This window comes from Mycetomoellerius zeteki, unplaced genomic scaffold (genome assembly GCF_001594055.1).
Source record: "Mycetomoellerius zeteki isolate Tzet28-1 unplaced genomic scaffold, Tzet1.0 scaffold223, whole genome shotgun sequence".
Taxonomy (NCBI): domain Eukaryota; kingdom Metazoa; phylum Arthropoda; class Insecta; order Hymenoptera; family Formicidae; genus Mycetomoellerius; species Mycetomoellerius zeteki.
Genome location: NW_017257198.1, coordinates 1,926,811 through 1,941,301, shown reverse-complemented (window position 1 = coordinate 1,941,301; position 14,491 = coordinate 1,926,811). Strand labels below are relative to the sequence as shown.

At 29.7% G+C, this 14,491-nt stretch overlaps 3 protein-coding genes across 3 annotated transcripts in view; 2 read left to right on the top strand and 1 right to left on the bottom strand.

Annotated features, from left to right (window-relative positions):
* Positions 1 to 4,479, top strand: part of LOC108723150 (NADPH-dependent diflavin oxidoreductase 1) — a 17,898-nt gene extending 13,419 nt beyond the window's left edge. The window contains exons 6-13 of the mRNA XM_018448675.1: positions 75 to 156; positions 241 to 380; positions 570 to 715; positions 939 to 1,024; positions 1,249 to 1,395; positions 2,150 to 2,455; positions 2,637 to 2,839; positions 3,352 to 4,479. Of these exons, the coding sequence (XP_018304177.1) occupies positions 75 to 156; positions 241 to 380; positions 570 to 715; positions 939 to 1,024; positions 1,249 to 1,395; positions 2,150 to 2,455; positions 2,637 to 2,839; positions 3,352 to 3,478 (1,237 nt within the window). The 3' untranslated portion in view covers positions 3,479 to 4,479. The remainder of the gene's footprint in view (positions 1 to 74; positions 157 to 240; positions 381 to 569; positions 716 to 938; positions 1,025 to 1,248; positions 1,396 to 2,149; positions 2,456 to 2,636; positions 2,840 to 3,351) is intronic.
* A 3,112-nt stretch (positions 4,480 to 7,591) lies between these two features.
* On the bottom strand, positions 7,592 to 11,513 carry Kaz (E3 ubiquitin-protein transferase Katazuke). Its single transcript, XM_018448596.1, has 5 exons — positions 11,475 to 11,513; positions 9,298 to 9,709; positions 8,655 to 8,967; positions 8,215 to 8,524; positions 7,592 to 7,871 (listed from the first exon to the last, which is right to left on the bottom strand). The coding sequence occupies exons 1-5, from the start codon at positions 11,511 to 11,513 to the stop codon at positions 7,770 to 7,772; spliced, it is 1,176 nt and encodes a 391-aa protein (XP_018304098.1). The 3' UTR covers positions 7,592 to 7,769.
* Positions 11,514 to 12,336: 823 nt separating this feature from the next.
* Positions 12,337 to 14,491, top strand: part of CPSF1 (cleavage and polyadenylation specificity factor subunit 1) — a 10,096-nt gene continuing 7,941 nt past the window's right edge. Inside the window, 5 exon segments of the mRNA XM_018448582.1 lie at positions 12,337 to 12,615; positions 12,706 to 12,920; positions 13,296 to 13,606; positions 13,691 to 13,941; positions 14,037 to 14,218. Coding sequence (XP_018304084.1) covers positions 12,447 to 12,615; positions 12,706 to 12,920; positions 13,296 to 13,606; positions 13,691 to 13,941; positions 14,037 to 14,218 — 1,128 coding nt within the window. The 5' untranslated portion in view covers positions 12,337 to 12,446.

Here is a 14,491-nt window from a genome sequence, read left to right as displayed (position 1 = left end):
TATATATATATATATATAATAGTCATAAAAATATTGTTTGTTTAAGTAAATATATATTTCTGTATTTTTTTTAGATTAAATTTAGTATTTTTCATATTGGTACTTCATGGAATCGGTGCCTTGATGCCATGGAATATGTTTATAACAGCTAAAGATGTAAGCCAAGACACAATAATTTATAATAATATTGTATAGTTGAAATTTTGTAATATTATTTGTATAAAACTATTATATTTACAGTATTTTGTCAGTTACAAATTGTCGAAGGAATACACTGGTGTAGCTACAAACTATGCGATGAATTTTCTCGCATATCTGTCATTTGCATCACAAGTACCAAATTTATTATTCAATTGGCTGAATATATTTTTACAATTTGGGTATGTATACAAAATATATTTTACATCAAAAATATTTTATGTCTCCTTAACTTATGTATAGGTATCTTTATTATAACATCAATAACACTGATAATTGCAATTATAGATATAAATTTTGTTGATCTTAAATTATGTATATAAGTTGTTAAATAATAATATGTTTTACACTAAAGAGACTTGGCTTTTCAGAGGCAACTTAACTACGCGTATAGTATGGAGTATCTTTGTTTTGGTCTTAATATTTGTCTTTACTGTCATTTTGGCAATGACTGATAGTTCTGGTTGGCCTGGAATATTCTTCTGGATTACTATGATATCTGTGGTTGTATTAAATAGTAAGTAAATGTTGTATTGTTAATTTATTAATATTTAATACTTTTTTATTTACTATATTGTATGTATTATATGTAAAACATATATATATGCAACAAATAATAAACAAATTTATATTGAAATTAGTATATTAAATAAAGATATATGTGTATATTTATTAATGGATATTGTCATTATTGATTCCTGATATTTGAATTATATGTACATTGATCATTTATGTTTCAGCTGCCAATGGCATTTATCAGAACTCAGTGTTTGGAATGGCAGCTAAATTACCTTTCAGATACACAGGTGCTGTTGTCTTAGGCTCGGTAAATATTAACCTCAATCACATTTAATATAATTAAAAAGATAAATGGCTTCTGCACACTGTTTTTACGCAATAACTCTTTGGCTCCTGCACACTGGACGCAGAAACGCTTACTGCGTTGCATTTTGCCGCGCAGTAAGCGTTTCCGCGTCCAATGTGCAGGAGCCAAAGAGTTGTTGCATAAAAACATTTGTAATTTGTTATCTGTTGATAATTTTGTTTCAGAATATTAGTGGAACTTTTACAGCCATAATAAATTTCCTAGTTCAAATAATGGCGCCGAACGCGCGCACTGCCGCAATATATTACTTCATCACGGCTTTATTTATTCTCCTGGCCTGCTTTGACACATACTTTGCACTTCCAATTAATGTAAGATTTTTATTAAAAATTAACTTTTAAGTCAGTTAATCATAAATTTATTAATACAGTCATGGGCGGAGAATTATAATTTTGTAGCATGTGAAGTACCAACACCGTGGAAGAGTCTTAGTAAATGTTGGAATTTTTTCATATGTACATATATATATAAATTATAAATATACTTGTATGGATATAGGTATACATTAATATATATATATATATATATATTAAATCGATTTAACAAAAACCTTGCATTTTAATTTATTTAAAATGCATTAATATTATATTTATTATTGTATTTATTAATTGTACCGTACAATTGATAAATATAAATGTATTTTATTGTATTGAAACTGCGAAGCGTATTCCTCGAACGCTTTTTTTACGAATAAACTCGACCATTAAACTATTTATATTTAATAGTTGTACAAGGTTTTTGTTAACATATATTACTGCCATATTATATAGTCTTTTCTGATCTATTGTACTTCATAAATACGTTTTCAAACATCTTAGTGCGATGAAAGATCGCTCGCAGGTGCAGTTAGAGTTTAGTATATTTAATAAAATTCCGACACGCAAATTTGAATTTTTGTTTTTCAAATCTGGCATGTGGAAATTCCACATGCCGGATATTTGGCTTGTAGAATTGGCATATGCTCCATACAGGATTCTCCGCCCATGAATACAGTGATTTATTAATTTTTAAACTAAATGTATAAAAAAGTTATTTAACACTAATGTTAATTGAATTGAATTGTAGAGATTTTATCGATATCACGAGCTTCTTCATCAAAAAGAGACGAATAAAAGGCAATTAGAGAACAATTCAAGAGGAAAATATAAACCAGCTTATTGGAAGGTGTTCAAGGCATGCTTCCCACAATGTTTCAATATATTTTTAATCTTCTTCGTCACTTTAGCGCTTTTTCCATCTGTCCAATCTGATATACAGTCTTCAGACAAGAATTTTGTAATTCCCTCTGAATATTATAGCAATGTTATGTGCTTTTTAACATTCAATATCACTGCCATGCTAGGAAGTTTAATCGCATCGTTGGTTCAGTGGGTATGTAAATTTTAGTCTTATGTATTACACATTATATTGTTATATATTTATATTTTTCCTATATTTAATTATATTACAAAATTATTATACTACAAAATTATGGATGATAATATCTCTAATATATTTACTGTACAATTCTATTTGTTTATTAATTAACTTTTATTTATTAATTCTTTTTCAGCCGAGCAAAAAGTATCTGGTGATTCCAGTGATTCTGCGAGTTGTTTACATACCATTGTTCTTGATCTGTAACTATCAGCCGATGGGCACAGAAAGAATATTGCCGGTACTTATTAAGAATGATTGGGTGTTCTGGGTCATTGCCATTACTATGGGCCTTACTAGCGGTTATCTGTCGTCATTATCGATGATGTATTGCCCTAGGTAAGCATGATTAATGGAAAATAAGGGAAAAATTAATATAATAAATACATATACAGGGTGTTTCCAAATTAAATCGCAAAACTTCGGGAGCGTGTAGAGGAGTAAAAAACTAAGAAAAAAAGTCCTATAGACATATGCTCGTTTTTGCTCCGTTTCAGAGAAATCGAAAAAAAATGTTTTTCTATCTAACCAGGTTCTAGCGACTCTGCTGTAATGAGCAGGGCATCCATCTAATTGAAACCACATTTCAGTACGTTGTTGTAATGGGATGTTTTCTAAATAGTCAGAAAATTCATTCTCCAAGAAATTTAGAAAACGGTCCCCATTTAATCTTGCAGGTAAAAAAAACATTTTTTTTCGATTTCTCTGAAACGGAGCAAAAACGAGCATATGTCTATAGGACTTTTTTTCTTAGTTTTTTACTCCTCTACACGCTCCCGAAGTTTTGCCATTTAATTTGGAAACACCCTGTATATATATAATATTACTATTGAGAAATATTTTGTATTTAGAATGGTGGATTCACAGTACGCTTCGACGGCCGGCATGTTTGGAGCGGCTTCTTTGATGACGGGGATTTTCACGGGAATTCTATTTTCCATGGTGATGCCTTCTATCGTGGCCAACATAAAATTTTGATCGTTTTAAAGATAAGGTTCAGCAATATGCTTATATCAACTCAGGAGCTAAAAAAATATTGCAAATTAAGAATGCAGTCTATCTCCCACACACACATAATTACAAATTAAAATGATGTGAAATAACAATTTAAAAGCTTGAAGAAATAACAATGTTGAAGAAGAAAAGTAAAACGTTATTCCTAAGAACAACTCGAGAAAAGAAATGACTTTTCAGAAATGAACATTACTTTCCTCGACACAAATAAGAGAGATGTTTTCCAGAATGCTCGTTTGCTTATATATACGTTAAATACATACATATATATATATCTAATCGTACAATTCTTTAAATAACAATTAAGGACATAAATAACAATATAAGGACAAGCTCTTAATTAAGTAAAAGCTATTTGGAAGCAATGCGTGTTTTTTATAAGTGTGTGGCTTGGAGTTTTTATTGATTGATAATTTTTAAAGTCCCGTTAATAGAAGAAATAGATACAAAAGTAAATTAAGACCATGTAAAGTGCATTAATGATACAAAATGATCATCTCATACAACAGATTTGTATAGGAAATACCGGAATCCATGGTTTTATGAGAATTATAAAAACTAATTCTCTACTATTATTACTACTGCCCCTATTACTAAAACCGGACCAATAAGCCTTATTAATAAAAAGAAGTTAAGCGGCGCTCCATTTTTTGTATTGTTCAAATAGAAATCGCTAAATCATTATCAGGAAGATCACATATTTAAACCTGTAATTCGTTACGCGTTTAACACTAAATGCATTTTTTATTTATTACAATCACATTTAAGAGAAAATAAAAACATTTAATAGAATTGTTCTCTCATGTAGTGCTAAACGCGTAACGAGAATATATCTCTTAATAGATAAGCATTACATTTTTAAATAGAGTTTACTAAAGTTGTCACGCTGAATTTCCCTGCAAAAAATATTTCAATTTTGAAATTACTATAGCTATAGATAAGTAATAGTTGAAACTAATTTTAAAGACAAGGCAATTTTTAATTCTAGCAACTATTTCATAAAAACATTACACATATAATTTTATATTTGTTAAAATTAAATTTACAATTCTCAAACTTTTTTCAATTCTGCAATTTAAATTTTTGATAAAATGAAAATCAACATAATTTACAAGTAATACAAAATAAAAGGCCAAGTCTAATAATTTCTTTACATCATAATAGAATATAGCAAGATCTGATGTAATAAACTTTCATATTATTTATAATGTTACACTATTCTGTAATTACAAGGTTATATTTTTTATTTTTTTAGTATGATTTGGTACTTTATTTAATATTCTTATTACATAATATTTATATATATTGCATTTATATAAAAAAATTGCAGTATCTCATATTTTTTTCAGAAATCAAAATGAAGTTACTTTTTAAAAACAAATTCGCTACGTCTTTATTTTATAATATTTTCAATGATTTCAAGTTAAATTTTAGTATGCTTTTATGAATTTTCTGTTTTGTAACAGTTGGAACAACTTATATTACGTCACGAGATGCAGGAGAGTTAAGACTGTTGGCCATCCAATTGATACTAGTCCCCTCACAATTTTGACGAGCTTTCCACCTTATACTTGTAGATTAATGAGCGACAATTTTAGAAATTGAAAGTAGTTACATTTTTTCGGGCTATGATTATGTTATATAATAATAATTACGTAATCTTTTTTTCTTCATGTATATGTATAAAAGATTATAATGTATGCTTATGTTATTTATGGTTTATGTAGCGATGAATTTTTATGCATTTCAAATGATCGTGAGATTAAGCTGTACAATAGATAATACTCTTCCATTAAGCCGTACCTGGACGATCACCACAATTTTTTTCTCTGTCATTGCAATATACATTGCTCTTGTTAAAGATTATTTTTAAATAGATTACAGTTTAAGCTTGAAATATCTTTTCTATCTATATTTTGAATGTTTTTCAAAGTTTATACTAAATATACATATTAATATCATAATCACTTTAACATTATCACACAAATTTAACATTTTTTTATCTGTGTTCTGACCGAAATTTATTCATAACAATTTTATTGTATATATATATATATAATATTTGTAATGCAGTATATTAATTTTTATTACAGGATACATTTTGATGCAGCTCTTAAACATGTCTATAATTTTATATTTTATTTTTTTGTACAGGATTTTCATTCAGATGTTATGCTGTGTTACGATACAAAATGTTCCTAAAATGTTCAATTTCACCAAATTCTATTTTACTAATTTTATCAGATTTTGTTTTAATTTTATTATTTTTGTATTGATAAGAGAGCTATTATCCGAACAATATTAGAGAATATAATGTGTTGAAATACTTTAGACAGGAACTCTATATAAGATATAGAATATATTCAAATTTCAGCGAATTTTATTCGTTCGCATTTACACATGCATTTTTAATTATGCTAAAGTGTAAGCTCTATAATATATTTATTATCTCTATCAACTTATACTTATGCATAACGATAATATTACTCCATTATATCTTTCATCCGTTTTCAATTTAGCCTTTACTAATCAATGAACGTAACACAAATTCATCGCATGACAAACACATTTGAAGAAAAACTCATTTTTTGTAATACAGTGATTCTAAAAATTAAACAAATTAGATTGCACAGGTTTTACAATCTAATAAATTTAATTAAATTGATCTAATTCATTTAATAGATTATATGTATAAGTCGTCTCCAAAAAATGTAGTTATAAAATAATAAATTGTTTGATAGAATCACTGCGTCGCAATTGAAAATGTGTGTTTCTATTCATTACTTTATTAAGGGAAAATAATGGAATGTCTTTCCTCGATCGTTATCTTATCAGACTGATAAAAATAACAATTCTAAAACATATTTTGAATTCCTACAAAGACAATCCTCCATATAGAACAACAGACAATAAATGATCAAGGGAATTTGATAAATAATCCAATAAAATCGGAAAATTCGTGAATTGAAGGAAGAGAAAAGAAAAAAATTGCTAGGGTAGATAAAATATTTTTATATGGATTCTCTGTCACACGAATAAATTTCATTCGATGAATTGTTTCGCGCATATTGTACCATTTAGATTTTAAGCAATCTATTAAAAATATTCATGCATTAGTATTCAATATTATATTAATATAAGATTTAAATACGCATTCTTCTTCTTACGTTAGGTCTCTGGTCTGTGTTACACCTCTCTCATATGCTTGTGCGCACGCTGATTATTCAATTGCCATGAATATGTGAGACCTACAGTTTTAATGCCGGTTCCAAACGGCAGATTTTTCGAGAGGTGTTTCTATGGGCAGAGATACCTCTCTGAGAGGTTGCCAGCCTTTTCCGAGAGGAGACACAAGCGTAAATATTTTGGTTCCTACTGTGATCGAACCCGGGACCTCTGGCATGATAGACTGTCTGCCATGCCACACTCGTGCTCAAATCTTTAATCGTATAAGTTGATTCATACATTGTTACTGTTTTATCAGCAGTTTTGTCATTTCTATGTTGGAATGTATGCAATACATCAACTAAATATACATATGCATATGTAGGGTGATTAAAAATTGTAGATCTCTTGATTATAAATACACATTAAGTTACTCAAATTATTTTTCGAATATTGTAAAAATTTGATCCTATCGCGTTTGAATTCTTCAATTTAATTTTTAGAAAAAAGAAGTTTAATTTTTTAAATTAAGTTAATTGAATTCATACATTATTTTTAATCTATTAATTTTCAGAAAACTTGAATTTTCAACATTACTTTTGTGCATCATTTTAGTACAGTTTTATTCGATATCTAAAGGGGACCGTTTTTTTTTTTCATCCAATATAAAATATGAATTCTGATAAACCCTATATATGTAAGAACTTTATAAGATAAGAAATACATGGTTGCGTTTTATGAATAAGTAGATTTATGGGAAACAGTTTGAATCATTCAATTTATTGTAGAAAGAACGTTAAATAAATGAATAAGGATTAACTATCCCCGTTAATAAATAATTAATATTATACTATATAACAACAAATTATAATTACAGTAATATTCTCCATTACATATTTTTTTATACAGGATGGATGTGAATAAGTCGATCAACTTTTCCTTAAAAATAGATGTTATTTCGTTCCAGTATTATTAGTATAGTATACAATTATTATTTAAATAACAGAAAGATTGGAGCAAGGAGAGGGCCACATATAAGCGTCAAGCATATAGTACAACATATGTATATACTTTGTGTCAATGTAAGAGTTTACATTACGTAAACCTTTTCAATTTTTTTATATGGAAATACTTCTTTGGTCTTTGGGCAGATCACAGTGCCGTTATTTTCTTGAGCCATTTTTTCTAATGCCTACAACAAAAAATATAAGTACAAACATTGGAAAAGATACAATCATAAAAATTTTCTCAGAGAGAAATATTATAAGATAAAATTTTGTATATTTAATTATATATTATTAAAATTTAATTATTACATACACACATACACATGCATAATATTACTTGTATAATATAATTTAATATAATAAAATAATACTTTTTTATATTTAAAATTATTTCTGTATTTTATATTGATATCGTCTTTAGACACACGTTATATATTTTGCTAGCATTATTCTTCAAAATATTAATATTTTAAGAGTTATAATATTGTAAATTATTTAATTTATTAATATTTCAATAATTTAACTTACTTGTTCACCATACACATATCCATTCGGCATCATCATAGGTTGATTGTATTCGTTTAGTGGTTTCCCACTTATGCTGCAAACAAGTCGCGATTGCGAACAATGAGCGAAAGGCAATGGTGCGGCTAATTCATTTAACGCTTCGTTGCAAACTGGACAGCTAGGATTTCGACCTTCTTTATTCGCGCTGTAACATTGGGGAGTTTTGAGAGCCGACAAGCCGGCTTGCAGAGCTACCGTGAATACACTCTGGCTCGCTAACTGAAACAATCTGTAGTTTTCCTGCCGAAATGTCTCGATCAGTTTGTCCCATCTATAAAAAAATTCTTATGAATTATTGATTTATATGAATTAAATAAACTACAATTTTCATATCATAAAGTTATGCGATAACTTTGTAACTTCGTTTATAAATGGCCAATATAAATAGCACAATTGCGAACCTCTTTTCATCCAGTAAATCCTTATAGGGACTCAAGTATGCGTGAGCCGGGAAGGCCAACTGGCCCATGCAGCACTGAATCTCCTGCAGCTGATAATCATCGTAGTTGGCAAAGTATTTTCGAGCATGCTTCACCGCATCAAGCCGTCTGTCGGTTCGCACTAATTCGATAAATTCTTGCACGCGTAAATTGAATTCCATAGTGCTGCCTAGTTTTCTTAGCTTCGAACGATTATCATGACACCAACCGATGCATCTCGCACTTTCATGATTGGCTAAAGATTTTTCCACTTCCCTCGATACCATAAATACATCTGTAAATGTTATAAAATATTGAAAATTGACAAACATTGAAAATTTTTTCTCACTGAGAATTTATAACATTTTAAAAATTTGATTTGAAAAGAGAATTTTTTGAATATCTTTTTGCGATAAATTTTTCAATTCATATTGATCTTCGCCATTTTTTTTAATTTTTTACTTAATCATATGTGCTTAAATATTACTATGATTCTATTTTTTCTTTCTATTTGTACTATATTACAATAATATAAGTATTTTGATACTTGTATAATATAGCTTCAAAGATTAATAAAGAATTTTTTGTATGAAGTGTGATAATGATCACTTATCAAACTATATACCAATATTTGTTAGATCCCTAAGTTCGCTACTGTCTGCCAGTTTAGTAGCCGTTTTGTAGTATCCCTTGCGAAGGAAATATTCCACAAGCATTCTGTCTAATCTCTGTCGTCTCCATTGATTCACAGCGCTCGGAGAGGTATTAGCGTGATCCTTTAAATGATCTAATCTTCTTTTACACACCATGCCTGCTTGTAATTCCTCTGCTATGGACTCCTGAGCTTTACGCTTTAAAACTTGAAGCCTAGCGACTACGCCACCGAGCAATTTGCTAATTTCACCGGTTGCTACATAAGTTCCATCAGTCTTCAAACTTTTCTCAAGTTCGTTAGATACTGCTTGAACATGTGATACTTCTCTATCAAGAGTTTTCTGAGCAGAACGGAACTTTTTGTTTAGAAGCTCGTATGGAACCTGCATTTTAAAATTACATTATTGATACATAAGTAGATTTTGAGAGCTTTCCAGCAAAAAACATTAGATACATTCCAAATTATGCATGAAACAAGGACAAATGATGCATCATGGGCTTTGTGTTTAATTTAGAACGTATTCATATATCAACATAGGAGTCATTCTTTAGGAGTCATGTCTTTATCTTTCATTGAATATTAAACAAAGATACAATGACTTGTGTCAATATATATGTCTTGCTAGATAGCATCCTTTGATACATATTCTATTAAAGCATATAATATCGTATACATATTCATCAAAATTTTTACAAGAGAGATTTAGATTAAATAAGTAAAAACATATAACATTTAATATTAACAAAACTATATAATATGTATTTATATTTTTTTATATAAATGTGTGTGTATGTGTGTGTGTATATATATTTATATATAAATAATAATTTTATATATATATATATATTAGACTGACAAGGGAAAAAAAGAAAATATTTTTTTAATCCTCAGCTCAAAAGCTTCCATTTTAGGTCAAAAGAACCCTTAAATTTTTATCAAAAAATATTAAGATTAAAGTGAGTGATCGCTAGTGAACGATTTTTAAATCAAAGTTTCGATTTTCCTTAATTAAATTTTCCTTAATGTTTGATTTGATGCAAAAATTGCTTAAATCGGATTTGAAATGTGGTACTGTATATTTTTTTGGTTGCTGAACACGATGCAATAATTCATTTAACCCTACAATATACACCTTAAGAAATATAGCCCGATTGTAAAAAAATGATCAAATTTTGAGTTCAAAGTCGATTTTAGCAAGGTTCCAAGCGTTCAAATGGGTCGTTACTCCCCTCAAATTGTAGGTCTGTTCATCCAGAACCAATTGGAATTTTCCCGGGACTTCCTACAGGGCATTTAAAAGTTGCATTTAACTGGATTATAAAACGATTTTAAGGATGGAAAAATTTTTTTACAAGTTCTAAAGTATATCGCTTTGTGGTTTCGCCATCCTTGAATCAAATGCCTCAATTTGACAATATAATACAATTTGATAATATAAAAATATATGATTTAATTAATTGAAATAAACTACATATTATGTAGTATATTTTTTTATTATGTACTCATTTCATTTTCTAATAAAGAGTTTTTTATCACCAAATTGAAGCATTTGATTTGAGGATTTCAAAACTAACCAAACGATATATTTTAGAACTTTTTTAAGGATAGAAAAAGATTTTTTCTATCCTTATTTAAAATCCGGTTTAAGCGATTTTTGCATCAAATTAAACATTAAGGAAAATTTAATTAAGAAAAATCGAAAGTTTGATTTAAAAATCGTTCACTAGCGATCTTTAATCTTAATATTTTTTGATAAAAATTTAGAGGTTCTTTGACATAAAATGGAAGCTTTTGAGCTAAGATCGATTAAAAAAAAAATTTTATTTTCCTTGTCAGTCTAATATATATATATATGCATATAATATTCACATCTGTTGTAAAAAATTTTATTTCTAAAAATTATCTATTTTTTAAAGATTTACATTTGATAAAATATTATTTATCTTTAGCGATTTTTTTTTCAGATATACATTTTAAAAAATTATAAAAGATTACTTAAAATTAATTGAAAATACGTAAATGTATTTATCAATTATACAGAATTATACACAATACTACAGACGATAAAATTTTCAAATAAATTATCTCGAAAGCATCATGACATTGTATATAGGAGGAGTATAAGTGAGTAAGAGACAAATGTTTACCTTCAATGTAGGATGTTCAAGGCTCTTAACGTCTGACATATTGGTTAAATGCCCAGAACAATAAGGAGGCACGGAGTGGAGAACACGATGATGGAGTCGATAATCCGATTAGGTATCAATTACTATAAGTCACGAGACGACGTATATTCACGTCCATGTTAATGCGATCTAAAAAAGGAGTCCACAACAATACACAAAAGAACGACAAACTCGAACTTCGAAGAAGGATTGCATCGACTGGCATTTAGCATTCACCTTTAGGTAGGGCCTTAGCACAAAGATGGTCGTAACTGAGTCGTGAAACGTGAGTCGTAAGAAATTGGCCAATCATAGATCGATTATTCTTCTCACACTTAACTGTGATTGGCCAATTTCTTACGGCTTATGACTTGCGACCCTAATGTAGAACAGGCATTATTGGGCCAGTTTCACCAACGCCAGTTAACTTAATCGGCCGTTGACTGACCAATCACGTTTGCTGTTTAGTAGAATTGACCAATTGCGATTGACAGTTAATCATCGATTAAGCTTAATCGGCTTGGTGAAACTGGCCCTTGGTATCGCTGTACGTCGGAGGCCGTACATAGTGTGAATCCTACATTACACCATAGGCCTGTTCTTTTTGGCTGAACTTTCGCACCAGTTCATCTTTCTTCTTCTTCTTCTTTTCTCCTGGAGAGAAAAGGAAGAAAGATGAACTGGTGCAAAAGTTCAGTCAAAAAGAACAAACCTCATGGTTCCACCATGCCCTGCACCAATTTGGACAGGAAAGTGCAGGAATAAAGAACAGATCTCTCGTTTAAACTGTTACCTAACCTTTCTTGAGGTCACGTCACGTTGCTTCACGTTCGACGACGCGACGTGTTACATTGTTTATGCTAACTTTCACGATTTTCACTGCTAATTTGTGAAATAAACATTTCTCTAAAATATATCCGTGACAATATTTGCATCGTTTGGTGACGCTCAGTCATGTATTCTATATGCAGAAGTACCCATCCCGCAACTGGAGTCGAGCACGCGATCACATGCCACTTTTTCAACCGCAACGAGAAGTGTCTCGTTGTTGCCGGCGCGAATGTTATACGGGTGTTTCGTCTGATTCCTGATGTGGACATGACAAGAAGGGAAAAATACACAGGTACTTTTTTATTTTAATTTCCCCTTTAAACACTACTAACATTTGAGTATATAAAATAGGAAAATATATACATATATTCTCTTTTTGCAGAAACACGCCCCCCTAAAATGAAGCTGGAGTGCTTGACACAGTATACTTTACACGGAAATATCATGTCCATGCAGGCCGTTCATCTCATTGGATCACAAAGAGATTCTTTGCTGCTTAGCTTTCGTGACGCAAAGCTATCTGTTGTTGAATATGATCAGGATATTCATGATCTAAGAACTGTGTCGTTGCATTACTTTGAAGAAGAAGAAATAAAGGTTGCAATTTTTATGGAAAAGAACTATAAGAGCTTCTATTCTGGAAATCAAGCTTTGTTTTTAGAGCTATCATTTATATTTAGAAGTTTTCTCTGTTCTTTCAAAAAACAATATCATAAACATTATTAAACTAAATATCTCAAAATACCATAATGTTTTATCTCAGTCACGTTGAAATTAAATTCATGTTTTAGATACTTTGTTTTAATCATAATATTTCTCAATTTAAATTTTTAATATCATGTGTGATGATAATTTTAGGAATTAAACCAGAATCTTTTGTTTGATAAGTTCTAACATTGAGCTATATCAATCAAATTTTATTCTTAATACTGCAAATATCTCAAACTTTCAAGTTACATTTTATTTTATTAGGATGGATGGACAAATCATCATCATATACCAATAGTAAGAGTGGATCCCGAGGGAAGATGTGCAGTAATGCTGATATTTGGTAGAAAATTAGTTGTACTACCCTTTCGTAAGGATCCTAGCCTTGATGATGGCGATTTACTCGATAGTACGAAATTAACATCTACCAATAAGACTCCGATACTATCCTCATACATGATAGTATTGAAAACATTGGAGGAAAAGATGGATAATGTGATAGACTTACAATTCCTACATGGATATTACGAACCTACATTATTAATTTTATACGAGCCAGTAAGAACATTTTCAGGGTAAGAATACATTTTATATTTATAAAATAAATAAGAGAGATTATATGTCTATATCAATCTCATGGACTATTTTGATTTATACAGGCGTATTGCGGTAAGACAAGATACTTGTGCAATGGTTGCCATATCTCTGAATATACAGCAAAGGGTTCATCCTATTATTTGGTCTGTCTCCAATTTGCCATTTGACTGTTATCAAGCTGTACCTGTAAAAAAACCCCTAGGTGGTACCCTGATAATGGCAGTTAACTCGCTTATTTATTTGAATCAAAGTATACCACCTTATGGAGTATCACTTAACAGTTTAGCAGACTCAAGTACAAATTTTCCATTAAGTAAGTAGAATTTTTAGTATTTCTGATAATATGTATGATTTATGATATCCATGTATTAATTATTAAATACATTTTTGTTACTTTTATTTTTGCAGAGCCACAGGAAGGAGTAAAGATGAGTTTAGAAGGATCACAGGTAGCATTTATATCTGCGGATCGTTTAGTTATTTCTTTGAAAAGTGGCGAACTCTACGTTTTGTCCCTCTTTGCCGATAGTATGCGATCTGTACGTGGATTTCACTTTGATAAAGCTGCTGCTAGTGTGTTAACATCATGTGTAAGTATTTATACTTGATTTTTTAATTGCTGTATATAGGGTGTTTCCAAATTAAATGGCAAAACTTCGGGAGCGTGTAGAGGAGTAAAAAACTAAGAAAAAAAGTCCTATAGACATATGCTCCTTTTTGCTTTGTTTCGCAGGAAATCACGAAAAAAGAAAAAAATATATTTAATTTATTATTTTAATTATTTTATTTATAAACTTTTTAATGAAGATTTTGTTCGAAATGTGCACCTCTTGCAGCAATACAAGCATTGCATCTGTCAAACA

Bases quoted from the DNA above. Each gene is read 5' to 3' on its own strand.
- Kaz (XM_018448596.1), bottom strand. From the start codon at position 11,513: ATGTCAGACGTTAAGAGCCTTGAACATCCTACATTGAAG. The intron at 8,525-8,654 runs GTTCGCAATTGT...ATTTTTTTATAG, and splicing joins GATTTACTGGATGAAAAGAG to ATGGGACAAACTGATCGAGA. The intron at 7,872-8,214 runs GTAAGTTAAATT...TTTTTGTTGTAG, and splicing joins GATATGTGTATGGTGAACAA to GCATTAGAAAAAATGGCTCA.